Source organism: Eutrigla gurnardus, assembly GCF_963514095.1.
Source record: "Eutrigla gurnardus genome assembly, chromosome: 7".
In the NCBI taxonomy this organism is placed as follows: Eukaryota; Metazoa; Chordata; class Actinopteri; order Perciformes; family Triglidae; genus Eutrigla; species Eutrigla gurnardus.
Window position 1 is genome coordinate 7089849 of NC_139921.1, and position 21109 is coordinate 7110957.

General features: G+C 44.2%; 1 protein-coding gene across 3 annotated transcripts in view; it reads right to left on the minus strand.

Moving 5' to 3' along the window:
* The window catches only part of LOC311016342 (uncharacterized protein), a 404261-nt gene that overhangs the window by 75479 nt on the left and 307673 nt on the right, over positions 1 to 21109 (minus strand). The window contains exons 18-20 of one of the 3 annotated variants that reach the window (XR_014597473.1): positions 19544 to 19717; positions 16126 to 16299; positions 12723 to 12896 (exon numbers count right to left, since the gene is read on the minus strand). Coding sequence is in view for 2 of the 3 variants with exons in the window: in XM_084013972.1 (XP_083870098.1) it covers positions 8209 to 8735 (527 nt within the window). In the remaining variant the exon portion in view is untranslated. Of the gene's footprint in view, positions 1 to 7652; positions 8736 to 10813; positions 10988 to 12722; positions 12897 to 16125; positions 16300 to 19543; positions 19718 to 21109 lie in introns of those variants that run through there. The other 2 variants (XM_084013971.1, XM_084013972.1) reach the window with 2 other exon arrangements.

The following is a 21109-nucleotide window of genomic DNA, read 5'->3' on the forward strand; positions in this document are numbered from 1 at the left end:
TTTTTAAGGGGGGCATTGAGGCTGCGGCCCTCAGTCTCCCCCAGGGTTCCGGCGTGGGACCTCTCCCTGGTGCTGAAGGCCCTGTCTTCTTCACCTTTCGAACCTATCGCCCAGGCTGACCTCAAGTGGCTGTCGTTGAAGACAGCCTTTCTTCTGGCCATGACCTCAGCGAAACAGGTGGGGGAGTTGCATGCTTTGTCTGTCAGCGAGCCCTGCCTGCGTTGGGGGCCTGATGGTTCAGGGGTGACCCTATGGCCTAATGTTGCGTTTCTGCCAAAGAACCTGCCCCGTGGCCATGTCAACCGCCCTATTCACCTGGCGCGGTTTGATCCCACAGCGGCTGATGGTGAGTTGCGTGCCTTGTGTCCTGTGCGGGCCCTGGTTGCCTATATCAGTGCCACTGCACATCTGCGGCAGTCGGACCAATTGTTTGTTTGCTATGGGGGTCATAACAGGGGTTGTGCCCTCTCCAAACAGCGCCTTTCTCATTGGATTGTGGACACCATCTCTTGTGCTTACAGGGTCAATGGTCGAGCATTGCCGACGGGGGTCAGATGCCACTCAACGCGGGTTGTCTCCACGTCCTGGGCTGCCCTGAGAGGCGTACCCCTGGGTGATATCTGTGCTGCAGCCTCTTGGTCGTCGCCGGGTACGTTCCATCGGTTTTACCGGCTTAATGTTGCTGCTCCCCACCCGTTGGGCGTGGTCCTTTGCCGTGGGTCTTCAAACCCTCATCAATAAGGTGGGTTAGGGGATTCTTCATGACACTGTTGGTATATGTCATCCAGTGCTTAAAGCACCGCCTCTGGCGGTCAGTAGGGACGAAATAGAACGAAGAGTTACAGTTGTAACTACGGTTCTATGAGTCCCGGATGACCGCCAGAGCACTCGGTCACTAAGAATCCCTGCGCGTTCGCGAGAAGATTTTGGGAGCCGATTGCCTGCTGACACCGGAAGATATAGCCTCCCGGGGTTCATGCAGGAGTCACAGGTGACATTGTTGTTATTCGTACTCAACATGCGCTAGTGCGGGCGGAGTTATCCAGTGCTTAAAGCACCGCCTCTGGCGGTCATCCGGGACTCATAGAACCGTAGTTACAACTATAACTCTTCGTTTTACACCGCCGGGATTGCAGCTGGAAGAATGAGGCTGATATTGTCATAAACCACGTTATAAGAATACATCCAAGCAACAAATCATTATTTTAAAGTTATGTGTTCGGCCTTTTATTGCTGAAGGACATCATAAGAGTTAAAGGGACTAAAGAAAGAGTGACGACATGATTTAAAAGACGGCCGCAAGGCGGATTCAAACCCAGGTACGCTGCAGACAGCCCCGGCACATGGGGCGTCAACACAACCACTAAGCTATCAGCTAAGCTACTGTTATAATCAAATCAGTCAGATCTACTAGTGTCCTTATGATGGGGCAGTCATATTATACTACTACTAATACTATTAATACGACTTCCGCGTTCACACAGTCGGCGAGTTTTTGCCAGCTGTCCTTCCTGCATTTGGCAGATGAAACTGTTGCTTTTTGCCTGCATTATATGTTTAACTTCTTCGTATTTCTGTAAGATTATGGTTCGCTCCTCGTACATGAAATACGCCGCTCCGCTGCCGTAGACTGATCCATGTATGTGATTGGTCAAATGCTGCAAACGCCGCCTCTTTCATGTGCACGCGCTCATAGCTGGACAGGTAAACCCTGGGTTGACTTAACGAGTTGATAACCAGAGGGGTATTCCACCAAACTCGCTAATTAAAGCGGCGCTTACCTGGTTAAGCCTGGTTAGAACTAACGCCAATTTCCACTTGCGGCTAAACCCATTCCATTAACGCATTTCAGCCGCGCCTTGTTGAGGCTAATTCAAGCCACGCTAACGTTGTCGTGTGTTACGCACGTTCACGGGATATGAAGCCAGACCAGAACCGTGAATGTCGAATCATCGAGAAAATGGCAGAAAAGACCAGAGCAAAAATTATTGATGGAACTGTACGAGGAGTACAAACCCATCATAACCAAAAAAGGGAATACTGTAGTGCAGGGGCGGGGTTTTTATTTTTTTTTATTTTTTTTTATTTTATTGGTTTAGTTCAGGGACATTGCACACTAATCAACATTCAAAATGTAAGTGAGCCAGAGTTAGCCTGAGAGGCTAGTTTTCGTCTGTTGTCCCCTGCCAGATATTCAAACAGTAACAGAAGAGTAACATCCTCTAATATAACACTGACAAAGAGTTCTTGAATGTGAGGATAGCGTAGAGGTAACGTGCCGGCTTTGCATGCGGCCGGCCAAGGTTCAACTCACATCTATGGAACTTTGTGAAACTTTTTTCTTTGGCTGGAACTCTCTCTCTCTCTCTCTCTCTCTCTCTCTCTCTCTCTCTCTCTCTCTCTCTCTCTCTCTCTCTCTCTCTCTCGCTCTCTCTCTTTTTTTAGATAGGCCTAGTAAATGCATCTACATTGACCAACTCATTTATCTCAACAATTCAATGAACACATTCAATGAACCTATTAATGAATCACCTGAAAGGAATTTATGTGGCTGAAAATTGCATGCAGCAATGCCTTTGTCATTGGGATCTATAACATGCTATTAATAATAACATCTTTATGCCTATCATGTTTTTGCAAGTTATATTTGAGTTCTCGGGAAATTGTATGACATATTTATAGGTAAGGTTTATAGTTAAGGTAAAATGTTGGTCTAATTCTCTGATAAAAAAAAAAAGAAAACACACACAAAATGTCCTTGCCGGACCTGCGATGCCCACATTCAAGGGCAGGTGCATCGCCACTCACCCAACTGGAGGCTTTAGATAATGATATGGCCAGTCAGTCTTAAACAAAATAAACGATTTATTATTCGTGTGAATGTGTGTGACTGCTGTATGTTTGAGGTGGGGGTCGGAGGGGCCGTAGGCGCTGAATGGCAGCCACGCTTCCGTCAGTCTGCCCCAGGGCAGCTGTGGCTACTATCGTAGTTTACTACCACCGGTATGACTGTGTGTGAATGAATGGAACCCGGAACCCTGTCAGAGCGCTTTGAGTATCTTGAAAAGCGCCATATAAATCCAATCCATTATTATTATTCATATTTTTTTAATTGCAGGTAGCGAGGCTTATTGAAATTAGCCCGGCTTTGTGCTTAGCGAGTTTGATGGAATACCCCTCAGCTTCGTGTGACCGCTTATCTCCGATTGCCTTTGTTAGGGTTACTTAAGCTGGATCTCTTAAAGATACCCTGGGTATGTTGAACTCACTTCGTAGTACAGGGGTCCGTTTCACAAAGCAGGTTTAGTGAAAACCTTGAGTTAGTTAACCCTGAGATGAGGGAAACTCTGGTTTTTCGGTTTCACAAAGCCAGTTCAGCATAAATCTGAGTCAGTTACCCGGGTAACATACTCCGTGAACCTAACCTGCTCGCTAGCAGGTTTGCTTCCATGAACCCTGAGTTTCTCCCTACATGTCTCCGCCTTTTTCCGGAATCTGAACCAACTCTGAAAAAATGTGCCGTCCTTTCATCATCAACCTAATCGATATGGAAATAAAAGTGATTCTAGCAGCTTTGCGTCGGGAGAGGATTTTGATTGCCTTTCCTTCCAAACACATTAGATATTATCTAAACAATATTCTCCGACATTTTCAACATTTCATATCATGGACATAATCCGCAACCAGATTCTTTGCGGAGCTAGTGTTTTTGCGAACGGGAGATTTATGAAATGTTTAAGTACATTTCTCTGTTGACATACCTGCTTATATTTACTGTTTAATATGTGAAATATGATTAAAATGATATGCCTTAGTTAACGTATTTGCGCAATATTCTTCTGCTTTCAACTGACGCCACTTTCTTTCTGGGCATGGGGGGATTGCACCCAATGAAAATGATAATTCATTCAATGAACTGCTTTGTGAACTACGGGAGTTGAACACCTGTCCCCTACACCGTGGGCGGCATTGCTAACCATTACACCACAGTGTCTCTCCGCAAGGTCGAAAATAAAGACTTATTACCTTTAGATCAATAGACTGTTTCAGTTATACACATTAGATCAGGCCGTAATTGTCTGCCATGCCAACTATCGCTACTTTGCTCCGCTTTCTCAGGATGAGCTCGTTTTCTACATAAACACTCAGTAATATCTAATAACGCTCTCCCAGCTGCCATGGTGAATCATAGTATCGGAGCTCCATTGATGATGGCTTTGTAGAGTCGGCAGGCACGCGCGTAACTCAGAGTTTACATACTCAGAGTTGACTGAACTAATTCAAAACCGCTGTTCTGAAACCGAAAACTCAGAGTTGCCCATCTCAGAGTTGTTCAACTCAGAGTTCAGGGTTAGGTTCAGAGTTTGTTGAACCTGCTTTGTGAAACGGGCCCCTGGACTACTGTTATAGCATCACTACGTTATCATTCCGTTTCCCCCAGACTCTTACATGCTCAGCGTGTATATGGACGGTGTTCACCATCTCCTGGCTCCTACAGAGGTGGCCCTCAATGTTAACAACAGTTCCCAACCTGGAGACTACTGCTTCGTCTACCACCCCATCGACCAGCCCATCACCCAGCCGCCGCCGGCCCGCAGCTGCCCCACCGACCCGCCTCCAGCTCCTCCTGCAGAAAGCTTTCTACCAGCCGTCGACGCTGCCGAGCCAGAGGCAGACGAGGAGAGTCTCATTAGCTTGTAACTGCTCCGTCATCACAGCTGCTGTATCGCTATGGTAACAGCATCTCTATGGTGACTGTATCGACAAACAACATTTAGGAGTTTAAATCTCAGGTCTCACTTAAAATGCTGATCTGATTGAAACTCATATGAACAAAATAGAATGTGGATTAGTGCATGAAGTGAAGGACAAAGTTCAGTTTTCATGCATCACCACAAAGAGCAACTAGCTGAAACGACACAAGAAAGAGATTAATGACTGATTTTGTACCTCTACATGGGGTCTGGAACCCCAGGGACTGCAGGAGGAATGTAAACTGTTATTCTAACAAGCACATATATGATCATGTTTATACTGTTTATACTCTATGATATTCAATGCTTCTCTCTGTGATGCTCATCTACAGTGGCGGACTGTAGCTTACCGATTATTGGTTCAGGTTTATATTTACAGCATTCATCTATATTTTCTTCATAGCACTCAGATCAGGCATTTTTATTTAAAGCACAGGGATAGTATGTAATGTCCAGTAAGCATCAAGAAGTTTCCTTCCACACGTGCCTTCTATACAAATACTGATTGCATTGTAAATAAACTTTTACATTTTGTCAATGCTGTTTCTGGTTTAATTTCATAACTATAGAATAACTATAGCTCATTTTATGCTGCCTTTTCATTGCGGGATGATCATTCCTTTTCCCCACAGCGTTCCTCCTCTGAGCAGCAAAGAAGGTTGTCTCAAAACCGTAACAGAGGAGAAACAAGGCGAGTCAACCTCCATCTAAACGGGGAGAGGAGGCAAGCCGGATCAGAAATTACGTTTTCATGCCGTGTTATGTGCACGACACGCCTCCGGGGGATTTAAAAAGCTGATCTTGCATCAGGATAAGTTGGCTTGTTAGGGCCCGAGCGCCGACAACATAACCTTTGGGCAAATCATCACGAAACTCGAAGCCTATGTCCATTTTTGTCCGTTTTTGGCCATTCACAGGGGTTGTACTTGAACTAACCGTTGATCCGATTAATACCAACATTGGATATATGGTTGGAAAGGCCTTAAGGACAAAAAGTTATCCAAAGATGTCCAGAATATTTAGGGGTGTGGCCAGGGTGATGCCATGACTGTGCTACTATTTTGAACCTTCGCCAAAAGCATCAAAGCTGTTATAACTTCAGCGTTTCTGCTCCAAAATATTCACACTTGAGTAGTCCCGTCCTGAACACGTCTGCACTGCAATATTGACTCATAGTCAGAGCGCCACCTAATGGCGACATGAAATGTGACCCCCCCCCCCATTAGGTTGGGCGTACACACACAAAATATTTTTTCCTAGATAGCCCATGTGGAGATTGTGATGTCATGAGAGTCTACACGGCTCTCAGCGGGATAACTCAAGCAGTGCAAGGACATAAGTTAGGGTATAAACAAGGATTTAATAATGTTTTTAGGGAATTAACAGAAATAGTTTTCAAACGCAAACTATAACTAAGGTAGCGGCTGCTCTCCAGTTATCGAAAGTCAAATAATGTCTCTTCAGCCCTTCAACAGTGAAAATCCAAACTTAGGTACAGATCCTCCCAATAAACCGTCCTCTTGTAGTATTCCAGGTAAGTAATCCAAATGATAAGTTCCCCACAGGTCACACTCATGGTCTGGCTGGTCCTCTCCAGAGCATTCAGCCAGCGAGCCTTTCTCCACCAACACACCCTCGCACTCCCTGCGTCTCCAACCCTCAAAAGCCCTGCAGTCAATTAGTCCCTGATCAGCCTCAGGTGTGTTGGTGTGTTGGTGTGTTGGTGTGGAGTTCCGAACTCCCCCACCAGGTGAAGCCATAGCAGTCAGAGATTGAAGCCATCTGTGAGGAATATAGCTCCTCTCCAGGACACAGCCTCTCGTGACATCACAAGATGTACAAAAAAGCCTCTTGGACACACTGCCTAAAGTCAACAGGAAGTGGGCAAAAAATGTTTTTTAATCATCTGCGTATCAGCGCTGTCATTGTAAATAGTGGGGGAGGGGGAGGAGAAACACTAAGGGGACTCAGAGAGATGTCAGGAAGGCATGGAGAAGATGTGACCTCCGTCACTGTTTAACACCAGATCAACAGTCATGAAACTTTCCACACCTGCGAAAGACTTTATACATGGCTTTGAATGAAGATCACTTGTGTCTAAACCCACCACAAGAGGCGGCCCAGCAGGGGTAGGCGTCCACGACACTGCCATGTGACCGCAGGCACTCCATGACCGCATATGAGCGAGGGCCCGTCACGACAGAGCTTGCAGTTTTATTTTATTTGAACATGTTCTCATGCAACTTCCTTATTACACAGAGCTTTGTCTTTTTATTATTTCAGTCGTTTAATTTGAATCCACACATTCTCTCATCTTGATCTTAATCAATTTCCTTTTGGAGAATATTATGTGTTACTCACTGCGTCTAGGCCGAGGTGAAGCTGACGATAAAATAGTGGCAAAACATCTCCGACCTTTATTTGCGTCCGCAGTGTCGGAGTTGCCCAGAGCCGAGATGCAGCCAGCGGACGCTTCTCTTCTTCCAAGCCTGTTGGTGACGCCGGATTCAATTCAACGGAGGTTCACTGCAGCAAAGTCACCATTTATACCCAGACACGTTCACATGCATCATGCAGCCGTCTTCATCAGCTGGTCTGTGTATCTCTGGACACGAACATTCAGCAGGCCTCCTGCACAAGTTGTACCAAGTTCAACTGATGCAGGTATTAGAAATAATAACACAATCTAGTTATAATAATGGGACTAATCTCCACATTCAATATACTATAGTATCGGACTGTACTCGGGGAAATGAAACAAACATCAGCCCTGTTTTCATTTTCATGACGAGGCATCTTTCAGATCGTCACACTGGTTTTAAAATATAGTTTAATTAAACTTTTGCTAAAATATCTGTTCAAGAACAGTTTATTCTCTTTTAAATGCAATTTTATTCATTGTTCCATATCATAACAAAAGTTATGTCATACATGTTTTCACATACAGCAGGACTAGAACACCCTCATGATGTTCAAAGTCCCAACATCACCCAAGAGCAAGCGTTATAAAGCATTGATGAATGGAAAATCTCAGCTGCAGCATCATCATAGTTTATCATTCCTTAGTGAATTTAGCAGGAGCATTTTCTCCAACAATGAAGAAACAGTTTAATATGTTTTTTTATTTGTAATATGTTAAATACATTATGTTTTCTATTCTAATCTGTGTGTGCTCTGTGTTTCATGTTGATGGTTTTCACTGGACAGCAACTATTTGCTCCAGTCACTAATGCATGTTCCTCAACACGACAAGGTTCAGTCTAAAGACAAAGCCATCCCGATATACTCCATTCATTTAAGTACATTTACACAAGCATTAATACATTTACAACAAGTACAAGGAGGAATGAACCTGACTGATTACAAACTGCTATTTCTTCATTCACATCTTTGCATCGACGCTGAATGTAATCAAACACGTGAAAAATTTGCTTTGTGTTTGTTGTGAACAGTTTCAGAGACGCAGAGACACTGATGATCCATCCCAGACTCTAAACCCAGGATAAAGAGGTTCAGTGAATGTGGTGTTGAAGGTGTGGAGGTGGATCAGTTTGTTAAACGAGACTCTGTAGAAGGTCAAAGTGCCAGCAGGACAGTCCAAGTACACTGCTACCACACCAGAGGAGGAGGAGGAGGAGGAGGAGGAGATGTGTGTTTGTTTGCTTTTGTGATAGACATAGTAACCACCATCATAACAACACAGACTCCAGGACTGATCATTCCATCCAAACTCAGAGTTTTCTCCTCTCCTCTTGATTCCTCTGTAACTCACTGATATACGAACCACTCCTCTCCACTGGACCTCCCAGTAACAGTGACCAGTCAGACCGTCTCTACACAGCAGCTGAGGCCATGAGACAAATCTGTCTGGATGATCTGGATATGACTGGTCGTCTGACACACATGTCACCTTCCTGTTGGTGTCGTCCAGTTTGAGTTTTCTGCTGACTGTGTTTGTGTCCAGTTCCAGTTCACAGACATCTGATGGAGAGAACAAACACAATGCAGCTAAAGGTTATTGTTGGAGACAATTGGGTGTTTTTTGGTGGGTGTTTTGAAAGCTTAATAAATATACTTTGGGTATTAGTATATGACATCACAAGGGGGCGGTAACTTGATGGTGATGGGTCACGTCATACATTTCATTGATAAATAGGCACCGGTGTGTAGTGGTGTGTGTTTTGTTGGATCGGATTCAGTTATTAATAGATCATTATTAATATCAATACTCAGTCTCAATATAAAGGAGTTTGTACTCAAATGCCAATAATTAGTAACTATTAGAATATGAGTACAAACAGTTGAAGGATTTGTGAATTCTTCACAGAGAAGAGGTTGAAATCATTCATTCTTATACAACATTAATAAACACAGCAGTATGTTCATAAGGGGTTTATTAACAATGAACAAAGAAACATACACTAAGTCCAAGTGGCCTATCTAACTAAATACTATACAAGTGTGTGTGTGTGTGTGTGTGTGTGTGTGTGTGTGTGTGTGTGTGTGTGTGTGTGTGTGTGTGTGTGTGTGTGTGTGTGTGTGAGTGTGTTACAAGATGGCGGCTGTGGGTGTCGACCAGTCAGCCATGTGGAGTGGGGGTGTTCTTTGTGGGAGGCCGTGTGGTCCTGCCTGGAGAACAGGTTTCTATATATGTGTATAATTAGTGTAATATATGTAGAGCCGTTAGGAAAGTTGGATTAGTGAGAACGCAAACTGTCTGTTCTGGATCACTGACGATCAACAGACAAAACAAAAACACGACAAAATTACATCGTTGGTCCTAAAAATATCACAGTTTGGCCTTAAATTACTAAAGATTGAAACCAGACCGACCTGTGGTCTGGTCTCTGGACTAATGTGAGCTACTATTGTAGACCTCTAGGGGACCACAGACCCAGGAGACAACATCTGGTTCCTCCATTTAGGATTCAGGGACGTCAGGACGACAGGAGGACGATCTCAAAGCTGAGACGCTTTAGAGACACAGAGGAATTTATCTCTTGAGTTGAAATATTTAAACTCACACAAACACGACTCCGTTGCCGTCCGGCAGGAATTGCCGTCCGTTTGTGTCTCTGCGTTGACTTTGTGTGTAATTGAATGTGAAAATGTGGCGTTTGGTGTGAACACAACACGACATCTTTACAGCCACGAAGAAACAAACGCTACATCCTGATAGAAACGTGATCATCGGATTTCAGTCATTAACACGTTCAAATCTGGAGCAGCTGAGTTACTGAAAACATACTCACACTTCATGACACCAGGTCTCAGTCTCTGCTGTCCCTCATGGTCCACCCTGCAGGAAGACATTCAAAGACCTCAATCAGGTCCACCATTAAACATGAACCCCAGTTCCTCAGTCAGAGACGGAGACACAGTCTGGAGCTGTTGTCCATCTGTCCTCACCTGAGTGTCCAGTCTGATGTCTGTCCATCTATCCTCACCTGAGTCTCCAGTCTGATGTCTGTGCATCTGTCCTCACCTGAGAGTGTCCAGTCTGATGTCTGTCCATCTGTCCTCACCTGAGAGTCCAGTCTGCTGTCTGTCCACCTGTCCTCACCTGAGTGTCCATTCTGATGTCTGTCCATCTGTCCTCACCTAAGAGTCCAGTCTGATGTCTGTCCATCTGTCCTAACCTGAGAGTGTCCAGTCTGATGTCTGTCCATCTGTCCTCACCTAGGTGTCCAGTCTGATGTCTGTCCATATATCCTCACCTGAGTCTCCAGTCTGATGTCTGTGCATCTGTCCTCACATGAGAGTCCAGTCTGATGTCTGTCCATCTGTCCTCACCTGAGTGTCTAGTCAGATGTCTGTCCATCTCTCCTCACCTGAGTGTCCAGTCTGGTGTCTGTCCATCTGTCCTCACCTGAGTGTCCAGTCTGGTGTCTGTCCACCTGTCCTCACCTGAGTGTCCATTCTGATGTCTGTCCATCTGACCTCACCTGAGAGTCCAGTCTGATGTCTGTTCATCTGTCCTCACCTGAGAGTCCAGTCTGATGTCTGTCCATCTGTCCTCACCTGAGAGACCAGTCTGATGTCTGTCCATCTGTCCTCACCTGAGAGTGTCCAGTCTCCAGTGTGGACCCTCCAGTCCAGCAGACAGCAGCTTGACTCCTGAGTCTCCTGGATGATTGTAGCTCACGTCCAGCTGTCTCAGATAGGAGGGGTTGGAGTCCAGAGCTGAGGCCAGAGAAGAACAGCCGTCCTCTGTGATCAGACAACCTGACAGACTGAAGACACACACTACTGTCACTTCTGGGGACATTACATAGACTTATGTCCATTTGTCCACTTTTTAAAATGAGAAAAAGTGATATTTGTCTTTTGCTGTGTTGATGTTGTACTGGGTGGGATAAGCGTGGCTGAGTGATGGACAGAGATGGACAGAGGAGGAAGTTAAAAGAAAGAAAAGAGACGAGCTGAAATGATTGAGAGAGAAATTGAAGCGTTAGAAAAGAGAAGAAACAACAGTTGAAACAGTCTATGTGGTCTGTCTTCAGACCTGGTGTGCCAACAAAGATCTGGTATTGATTTTAAACCATCTAGCAAAGAAAAAAGGCTGTAATTCAATAACATTTCAACAATGTTATAGTTTTCATATTGAACTGGAGGAATTATGAATAACAAGTACTCTGATAATAACAGTAAAATACAAAACACAGCTTTGAAAATGTGCTTCTTAAGAGTCTCAGAACATATGAGGCATTCAGGTGTTCAACTGCCAGTTGGAAGAAAAGAGTCTGTCTTGATTCAAAGCTCTGTTCTCACTGTCAGCGTTCCTCTTTGAGAGCAGCCGTGTGAACTTATCTATCGGCTCTAGATTTCACCGACCTGACTGACGTTTATCACCTCCACTCTCTGATCCATCTGTCAGCTGTCAGTGAGTCTCGTCAGTTGTCACCATAGAAACGTCACTCACAGAAACACCAGTTTGCCCAGATTTGATTAAGTTTGGAGTTAACGTTTCACCCCGTTGCATTACTGGGTAATTTAGTGTTTGTGAGTAGCAACCAGTGAGGTGATTTAGCCTCCAACCATCTGAGCCAGTGTAGTGATGGTAACGCTGCAGCAGTAAAATGGAAACGCTCCGTCATCATTTAATAATTCTCAATGATCTATCAGTCATGGGTCTGGGTCCAAGTAGGACGGGGTCTGGGTCTGGATCTGGGCCAAGCTCCACCTCTTAGTGACCCTTGCTATAGAGCCTTTTACAGTCATTGTCATCATAAATGTGTGCACATGTTGGTGTTAAAATGGCGTTTTGTCTCCGCCGTGCAGACGAGTTAGAAGCTTTAAACTTTGAATTAAAACTGTCAGCAGCATCAAAATGTCTGGTTGGTTCATGTTCAGTTGTCAGAGTTGATATTCCAATCAGGCATCAACCTCTGGTTCAGAAAAGTGAAGTCAAGCCTGAAGGTCCTTAAAGCTGCATTCTCTCTGCTGGCCACTAGGAGGTGTTTTCATGATAATATGTCTTCATTGCATCTGCATAGCTTTGAGTCTGCATGTGGGTCCTCCCTGCTGCTTCAGCCACCGTGACAAGAATATTAGTTCATTTCATATAAAACTCAATAAACTCAACTGTATAGAAAGTGGTTCAAACTGGCTCCACCTTGACAGCAGAGACAGTCTGGTGTTGTAGTTCAGGCTCACATGTTCATGGAGTGACTTCACAAACGTAGACTGACGTTTGCAACAGCATTTATAAACACCAGGTGGATTTATAAAACTATTAAAACATCGAACGGTGGGGAAAAGATAAACAAGAGGTTTGGTTTGGACAAGTTTTGTTTTGTTTTGTTCTTTTGCTGGCAAGTCGTTAGCAGCAGAAACAGTATTTCATCAGCCATAGTATCAAACATGTCTTTTGAGGATTACTTGAATATAAATAACTGAATATTTGGTGCATGTAAACGCATCATTGAAAGCTTCATAGGTAAACTTCTCAAAGTAGTTGAATCTGACCTGAGAGTTTCCAGTCAACAGTTTGGACTCTCCAGGCCAGCAGACAGCAGCTTCACTCCTGAATCCTGCAGGTCGTTGGTACTCAGGTCCAGGTCTCTTAGACTGGAGGACTGGGAGCTGAGAACTGAGGACAGACCTTCACAGCTTCTCTCTGAGAGGTTACAGCCACTGAGTCTGAAGAGGAATCAGAAATTAGTGATGAAACAATTACAAACAACTGTTCATCACCTCAGGTTCATTTTTGTCATAATTAAGTTATTCACATATTCTTATTCTAAGACAACTTAGTAACATTATGTGAGGTGTTTTATTTAGGAAACAAAAAGGTTCTATTTCCAAAGTCAAACCCCGTTGGTTCTCTAAGGTTCTACTTGTGAGCCAATCAGCAGGTCAAATGCACACAGGAAGACCAATCGGGTTCTGCTTCTTTGTCATGTTGCTGTGGTTGCTCAGTGGCAGCAGCAACAAGGAGCAGAGGAAATGTCACGCTTAGAAGAAACCTCAAGATCAAGCCTTGTGAAAGACAGCAGGACAAACACCAGACTAGTTCAGTCTTGCTAATAAGTTTACTTTCATTGTTAGCTACCATGCTAGCCAGCTAACACTGGCTTCCTATGATTAGGATTGCCAACTGTCCCGTATTAGCCGGGACGTCCCATATATTGGGCCTAATTTATTTGTCCCGTACGTGACCTCTTTGGTCCCGCTTATTGACTGCTACGCTGATCTGACCACTGACTGATACAACTGCAGCAGCGCTGATCACGACACTTGAGGATCATCAACGACACCTGTCATCATCCAATCACAGCCCCACCTCCCGTATCAGTATACGTTCAGTAAATGCGCCAATTCCTAAAAAAAAAACAAGAGAAAATCACAGTGTGACGTTGCTGAGTCGACTGTGAATACGGATTGAACTACAATGGATAAACCTGCAAAAAAGAAAAGACTGTGCAGCTACAACAAACTATGGGAAGTTACAAAGACGTGGGTTAAGCCCGTCAGCGGGGACTCAACGAAAGCCTTCTGTACTTTATGTCGCCGGGAATTTTCAGTTGGCCATGGAGGTGAGAATGACTTGTCCCAACATGCTTCCACAGAAATGCACAAGAAGGCCACACTCGCTAAAGGTGCAAGCAATATCGGTGCATTCTTCGGGGCGGCTACTGTGGAAACGGACAAAATAGCAGCAAGTGAAGCCTCGTACGTTTATCCCACTGTCAAACATGGACTTAGCTACAACAGCGCCGACTGCCTCGTTAAGCTAAACGGAGCGTTGTTTCATGACTCAAATGTTGTGAAGAAGATGCACCTCGGAAGAACGAAAGCTGAGATGATCACAATGAATGTATTAGGACCAAAGACTGTACAGGATATCCTGAATGATCTATCCCCGACTGAAGGTGAGCCTGTGTTTTACTCGGTTGCCTCCGATGCCTCAAACAAGGGAAATAGAAAAATGTTTCCAGTGTGCGTGAGATATTTTTCTGTGTCTGATGGAGTGCGGTGCAAGCTACTTGACTTTTATGAAGATAGTGATGAAACGGCAAATGGTATTCATCAAGCTCTGATGAACTGCCTGAAAAAGTATGAACTGGATATAAAACACATCACGGCCTATGCGGCAGATAATGCCAATGTAAACTTCGGAAAACACCACTCCGTTTACCAGTTATTGAGCAGTGACAACAGTCGCATTTTGAAAGCTGACTGCCCGGCTCACATAGCTCATAACACCTGCAAGCACGCCTGTGATCAGCTGTCAGTGGATATTGAGTCACTGGTTTTAAAGATCTACAGCCACTTCTCAGTATCTGCTTCCAGAAGAGAGGAACTGCGTGCATTTTTTGTTTTTGTTGACATTGAGTGGCGTGAAATTCTGCGTCATGTTTGCACGCGATGGCTGTCTCTCCATCCAGCTGTTGATCGTCTCCTGCAGAGCTGGCCAGCTCTCACCTCATACTTCAGGTCCCTTGGGGAGACCTGTCCTGTGTTTCTGAGGAGGATTTTTGAGGATGAAGAAAAAACTGCAGCTACTGAGATTTATCTGTGCTTTTTCCACAACGTGGGGTGTGTTTTTGACACACTCGTTAAAAAGCTGGAGGAAACAAAGCTCTGCATCACAGAAGTGTACGGGGAGGTGGGAAAATTCAAAGCGAAGATGCTTCAGCAGAAAGAAGACAGCTTTTTTGGATACCAGACCAAGCAGCTGATGGACAAACAACTGCCAGCACAGAGATCACAGCAGCAGAAGGACTTTCTGAAGTTCTATGACTCTGTCATTGCATACATTGACAAATGGTTTGATTTCTCATCAGAAAATGTGATGATGAAACTGAAACCGATCGGCCTACAGGAGGAGCTCTCCTTCACTGACCTGGAGCAGGTGGTGGTTGCCCTCAAAATGACAGAGACAGTGAGTATGGACCAACTCTATGAAGAGTTTTGTGCTAGCAGGGAGGAAATAAAGAAAGCCACACAGGATACCACAAAATCTACCAGTGAGAAGTGGGTTGCAGTTTTCCAAAACCTAGGGAAAGCCAACCTGATCAACATGTTCAGGGTGGTCTCATTTGTCCTCAGCGTGCCAGGCTCAAATGCCTTTGTAGAGAGGATTTTCTCTCTGATGACCATTAAATGGTCAGACTCAAGAAACAGATGCAGCACAGAGCTGATCAAAAATGAACTTCAAATATCTGTGAACTGTGACTTGTCATGTAAGTGTAACCGGGTGGTAAAACCCGGCATGTTTGTGTTTTCACTTTGGTTGTTGAATACCTGAAAAATGTAAAGTTTATTTCATATGTCATTTGTTGATTTATTTTGATTGTGTCATTTCTATTTGTTAAAACTGTGAAGGAGATTGTAAATGTTTCGCCACAGTCAGTTCTTAAATATGGTCACTAGACGGCAGCATTTAGCCTGGGGATTTGTTACTGCGCAAAGTGCATTATGGGTTTTGTTTTGTTGCGTGTGGACCACGGAGAGATTTCAGCCAGAAAGGACGGTGATGTGATGCCATTGTGTGAGGAAGAAGGTAAAAAACGAACAAATTGTGTTACATATCGCTGTATAAAACCCTTAAATAAAGGTACCTGTTGATATTTGTAACTGATGATTGTATTTACTGTTGATCTCTGCGGATTTTGGACGTGAGTCGCCGATGCACTAATGTTCAATGACATAAGCATGCTAGCTAGTGTAACGCCTTGCGGTGTGATGTTGAGTTTGAATGTGAGTCGTTAGCAGCAGAAACAGTACTTCATCAGCCATGTAAACAGATTAGTAGCAAATGTGTCTTTTGAGGATTACTTGAATATAAAAAAACTGAATATTTGGTGCATGTAAACGCATCATTGAAAGCTTCACAGGTAAACTTCTCGAAGTAGTTGAATCTGACCTGAGAGTTTCCAGTCGACAGTTTGGACTCTCCAGGCCAGCAGACAGCAGCTTCACTCCTGAATCCTGCAGGTTGTTGTTACTCAGGTCCAGGTCTCTTAGACTGGAGGACTGGGAGCTGAGAACTGAGGACAGACCTTCACAGCTTCTCTCTGAGAGGTTACAGCCAGTGAGTCTGAAGAGGAATCAGAAATGAGTGGTGAAACAATTACAAACAACTGTTCATCACCTCAGGTTCTAACTGACATTTTTGTCATAATTAAGTTATTCACATATTCTTATTCTATGACAACTTAGTAACATTATGTGAGGTGTTTTATTTAGGAAACTAAAAGGTTCTATTTCCAAAGTCAAACCACCTTGGTTCTCTAAGGTTCTACTTGTGAGCCAATCAGCAGGTCAAATGCACACAGGAAGACCAATCGGGTTCTGCTTCTTTGTCATGTTGCTGTGGTTGCTCAGTGGCAGCAGCAACAAGGAGCAGAGGAAATGTCACGTCAACGCAACGCTTAGAAGAAACCTCAAGATCAAACCTTGTGAAAGACAGCAGGACAAACACCAGACTAGTTCAGTCTTGCTAATAAGTTTACTTTCATTGTTAGCTACCATGCTAGCCAGCTAACACTGGCTTCCTATGATTAGGATTGCCAACTGTCCCGTATTAGCCGGGACGTCCCATATATTGGGCCTAATTTATTTGTCCCGTACGTGACCTCTTTTGTCCCACTTATTGACTGCTAAGCTGATCTGACCACTGACTGATACAACTGCAGCAGCGCTGATCACGACACTTGAGGATCATCAACGACACCTGTCATCATCCAATCACAGCCCCACCTCCCGTATCAGTATACGTTCAGTAAATGCGCCAATTCCTCAAAAAAAAACAAGAGAAAATCACAGTGTGACGTTGCTGAGTCGACTGTGAATACGGATTGAACTACAATGGATAAACCTGCAAAAAAGAAAAGACTGTGCAGCTACAACAAACTATGGGAAGTTACAAAGACGTGGGTTAAGCCCGTCAGCGGGGACTCAACGAAAGCCTTCTGTACTTTATGTCGCCGGGAATTTTCAGTTGGCCATGGAGGTGAGAATGACTTGTCCCAACATGCTTCCACAGAAATGCACAAGAAGGCCACACTTGCTAAAGGTGCAAGCAATATCGGTGCATTCTTCGGGGCGGCTACTGTGGAAACGGACAAAATAGCGGCAAGTGAAGCCTCGTACGTCTATCACACTGTCAAACATGGACTTAGCTACAACAGCGCCGACTACCTCGTTAAGCTAAACGGAGCGTTGTTTCATGACTCAAATGTTGTGAAGAAGATGCACCTCGGAAGAACGAAAGCTGAGATGATCACAATGAATGTATTAGGACCAAAGAATGTACAGGATATCCTGAATGATCTATCCCCGACTGAAGTTCAGCCTGTGTTTTACTCGGTTGCCTCCGATGCCTCAAACAAGGGAAATAGAAAAATGTTTCCAGTGTGCGTGAGATATTTTTCTGTGTCTGATGGAGTGCGGTGCAAGCTACTTGACTTTTATGAAGATAGTGATGAAACGGCAAATGGTATTCATCAAGCTCTGATGAACTGCCTGAAAAAGTATGAACTGGATATAAAACACATCACGGCCTGTGCGGCAGATAATGCCAATGTAAACTTCGGAAAACACCACTCCGTTTACCAGTTATTGAGCAGTGACAACAGTCGCATTTTGAAAGCTAACTGCCCGGCTCACATAGCTCATAACACCTGCAAGCACGCCTATGATCAGCTTTCAGTGGATATTGAGTCACTGGTTTTAAAGATCTACAGCCACTTCTCAGTATCTGCTTCCAGAAGAGAGGAACTGCGTGCATTTTTTGTTTTTGTTGACATTGAGTGGCGTGAAATTCTGCGTCATGTTTGCACGCGATGGCTGTCTCTCCATCCAGCTGTTGATCGTCTCCTGCAGAGCTGGCCAGCTCTCACCTCATACTTCAGGTCCCTTGGGGAGACCTGTCCTGTGTTTCTGAGGAGGATTTTTGAGGATGAAGAAAAAACTGCAGCTACTGAGATTTATCTGTGCTTTTTCCACAACGTGGGGTGTGTTTTTGACACTCGTTAAAAAGCTGGAGGAAACAAAGCTCTGCATCACAGAAGTGTACGGGGAGGTGGGAAAATTCAAAGCGAAGATGCTTCAGCAGAAAGAAGAGCTTTTTTGGATACCAGACCAAGCAGCTGATGGACAAACAACTGCCAGCACAGAGATCACAGCAGCAGAAGGACTTTCTGAAGTTCTATGACTCTGTCATTGCATACATTGACAAATGGTTTGATTTCTCATCAGAAAATGTGATGATGAAACTGAAACCGATCGGCCTACAGAAGGAGCTCTCCTTCACTGACCTGGAGCAGGTGGTGGTTGCCCTCAAAATGACAGAGACAGTGAGTATGGACCAACTCTGTGAAGAGTTTCGTGCTAGCAGGGAGGAAATAAAGAAAGCCACACAGGATACCACAAAATCTACCAGTGAGAAGTGGGTTGCAGTTTTCCAAAACCTAGGGAAAGCCAACTTGATCAACATGTTCAGGATTGTCTCATTTGTCCTCAGCGTGCCAGGCTCAAATGCCTTTGTAGAGAGGATTTTCTCTCAGATGACCATTAAATGGTCAGACTCAAGAAACAGATGCAGCACAGAGCTGATCAAAAATGAACTTCAAATATCTGTGAACTGTGACTTGTCATGTAAGTGTAACCGGGTGGTAAAACCCGGCATGTTTGTGTTTTCACTTTGGTTGTTGAATACCTGAAAAATGTAAAGTTTATTTCATATGTCATTTGTTGATTCATTTTGATTGTGTCATTTCTAATTGTTAAAACTGTGAAGGAGATTGTAAATGTTTCGCCACAGTCAGTTCTTAAATATGGTCACTAGAGGGCAGCATTTAGCCTGGGGATTTGTTACTGCGCAAAGTGCATTATGGGTTTTGTTTTGTTGCGTGTGGACCACGGAGAGATTTCAGCCAGAAAGGACGGTGATGTGATGCCATTGTGTGAGGAAGAAGGTAAAAAACGAACAAATTGTGTTACATATCGCTGTATAAAACCCTTAAATAAAGGTACCTGTTGATATTTGTAACTGATGATTGTATTTACTGTTGATCTCTGCGGATTTTGGAAGTGAGTCGCCGATGCACTAATGTTCAATGACATAAGCATGCTAGCTAGTGTAACGCCTTGCGGTGTGATGTTGAGTTTGAATGTGAGTCGTTAGCAGCAGAAACAGTACTTCATCAGCCATGTAAACAGATTAGTAGCAAATGTGTCTTTTGAGGATTACTTGAATATAAAAAAACTGAATATTTGGTGCATGTAAACGCATCATTGAAAGCTTCACAGGTAAACTTCTCAAAGTAGTTGAATCTGACCTGAGAGTTTCCAGTCGACAGTTTGGACTCTCCAGGCCAGCAGACAGCAGCTTCACTCCTGAATCCTGCAGGTTGTTGTTACTCAGGTCCAGGTCTCTTAGACTGGAGGACTGGGAGCTGAGAACTGAGGACAGACCTTCACAGCTTCTCTCTGAGAGGTTACAGCCACTGAGTCTGAAGAGGAACCAGAAATTAGTGATGAAACAATTACAAACAACTGTTCATCACCTCAGGTTCATTTTTATCATAATTAAGTTATTCACATATTCTTATTCTAAGACAACTTAGTAACATAATGTGAGGTGTTTTATTTAGGAAACTAAAAGGTTATATTTCCAAAGTCAAACCACCTTGGTTCTCTAAGGTTCTACTTGTGAGCCAATCAGCAGGTCAAATGCACACAGGAAGACCAATCGGGTTCTGCTTCTTTGTCATGTTGCTGTGGTTGCTCAGTGGCAGCAGCAACAAGGAGCAGAGGAAATGTCACGCTTAGAAGAAACCTCAAGATCAAGCCTTGTGAAAGACAGCAGGACAAACACCAGACTAGTTCAGTCTTGCTAATAAGTTTACTTTCATTGTTAGCTACCATGCTAGCCAGCTAACACTGGCTTCCTATGATTAGGATTGCTGACCGTCCCGTATTAGCCGGGACGTCCCATATATTGGGCCTAATTTATTTGTCCCGTACGTGACCTCTTTTGTCCCGCTTATTGACTGCTATGCTGATCTGACCACTGACTGATACAACTGCAGCAGCGCTGATCACGACACTTGAGGATCATCAACGACACCTGTCATCATCCAATCACAGCCCCACCTCCCGTATCAGTATACGTTCAGTAAATGCGCCAATTCCTCAAAAAAAAAAACAAGAGAAAATCACAGTGTGACGTTGCTGAGTCGACTGTGAATACAGATTGAACTACAATGGATAAACCTGCAAAAAAGAAAAGACTGTGCAGCTACAACAAACTATGGGAAGTTACAAAGACGTGGGTTAAGCCTGTCAGCGGGGAGTCAACGAAAGCCTTCTGTACTTTATGTCGCCGGGAATTTTCAGTTGGCCATGGAGGTGAGAATGACTTGTCCCAACATGCTTCCACAGAAATGCACAAGAAGGCCACACTCGCTAAAGGTGCAAGCAATATCGGTGCATTCTTCGGGGCGGCTACTGTGGAAACGGACAAAATAGCGGCAAGTGAAGCCTCGTACGTCTATCACACTGTCAAACATGGACTTAGCTACAACAGCGCCGACTGCCTCGTTAAGCTAAACGGAGCATTGTTTCATGACTCAAATGTTGTGAAGAAGATGCACCTCGGAAGAACGAAAGCTGAGATGATCACAATGAATGTATTAGGACCAAAGACTGTACAGGATATCCTGAATGATCTATCCCCGACTGAAGGTGAGCCTGTGTTTTACTCGGTTGCCTCCGATGCCTCAAACAAGGGAAATAGAAAAATGTTTCCAGTGTGCGTGAGATATTTTTCTGTGTCTGATGGAGTGCGGTGCAAGCTACTTGACTTTTATGAAGATAGTGATGAAACGGCAAATGGTATTCAT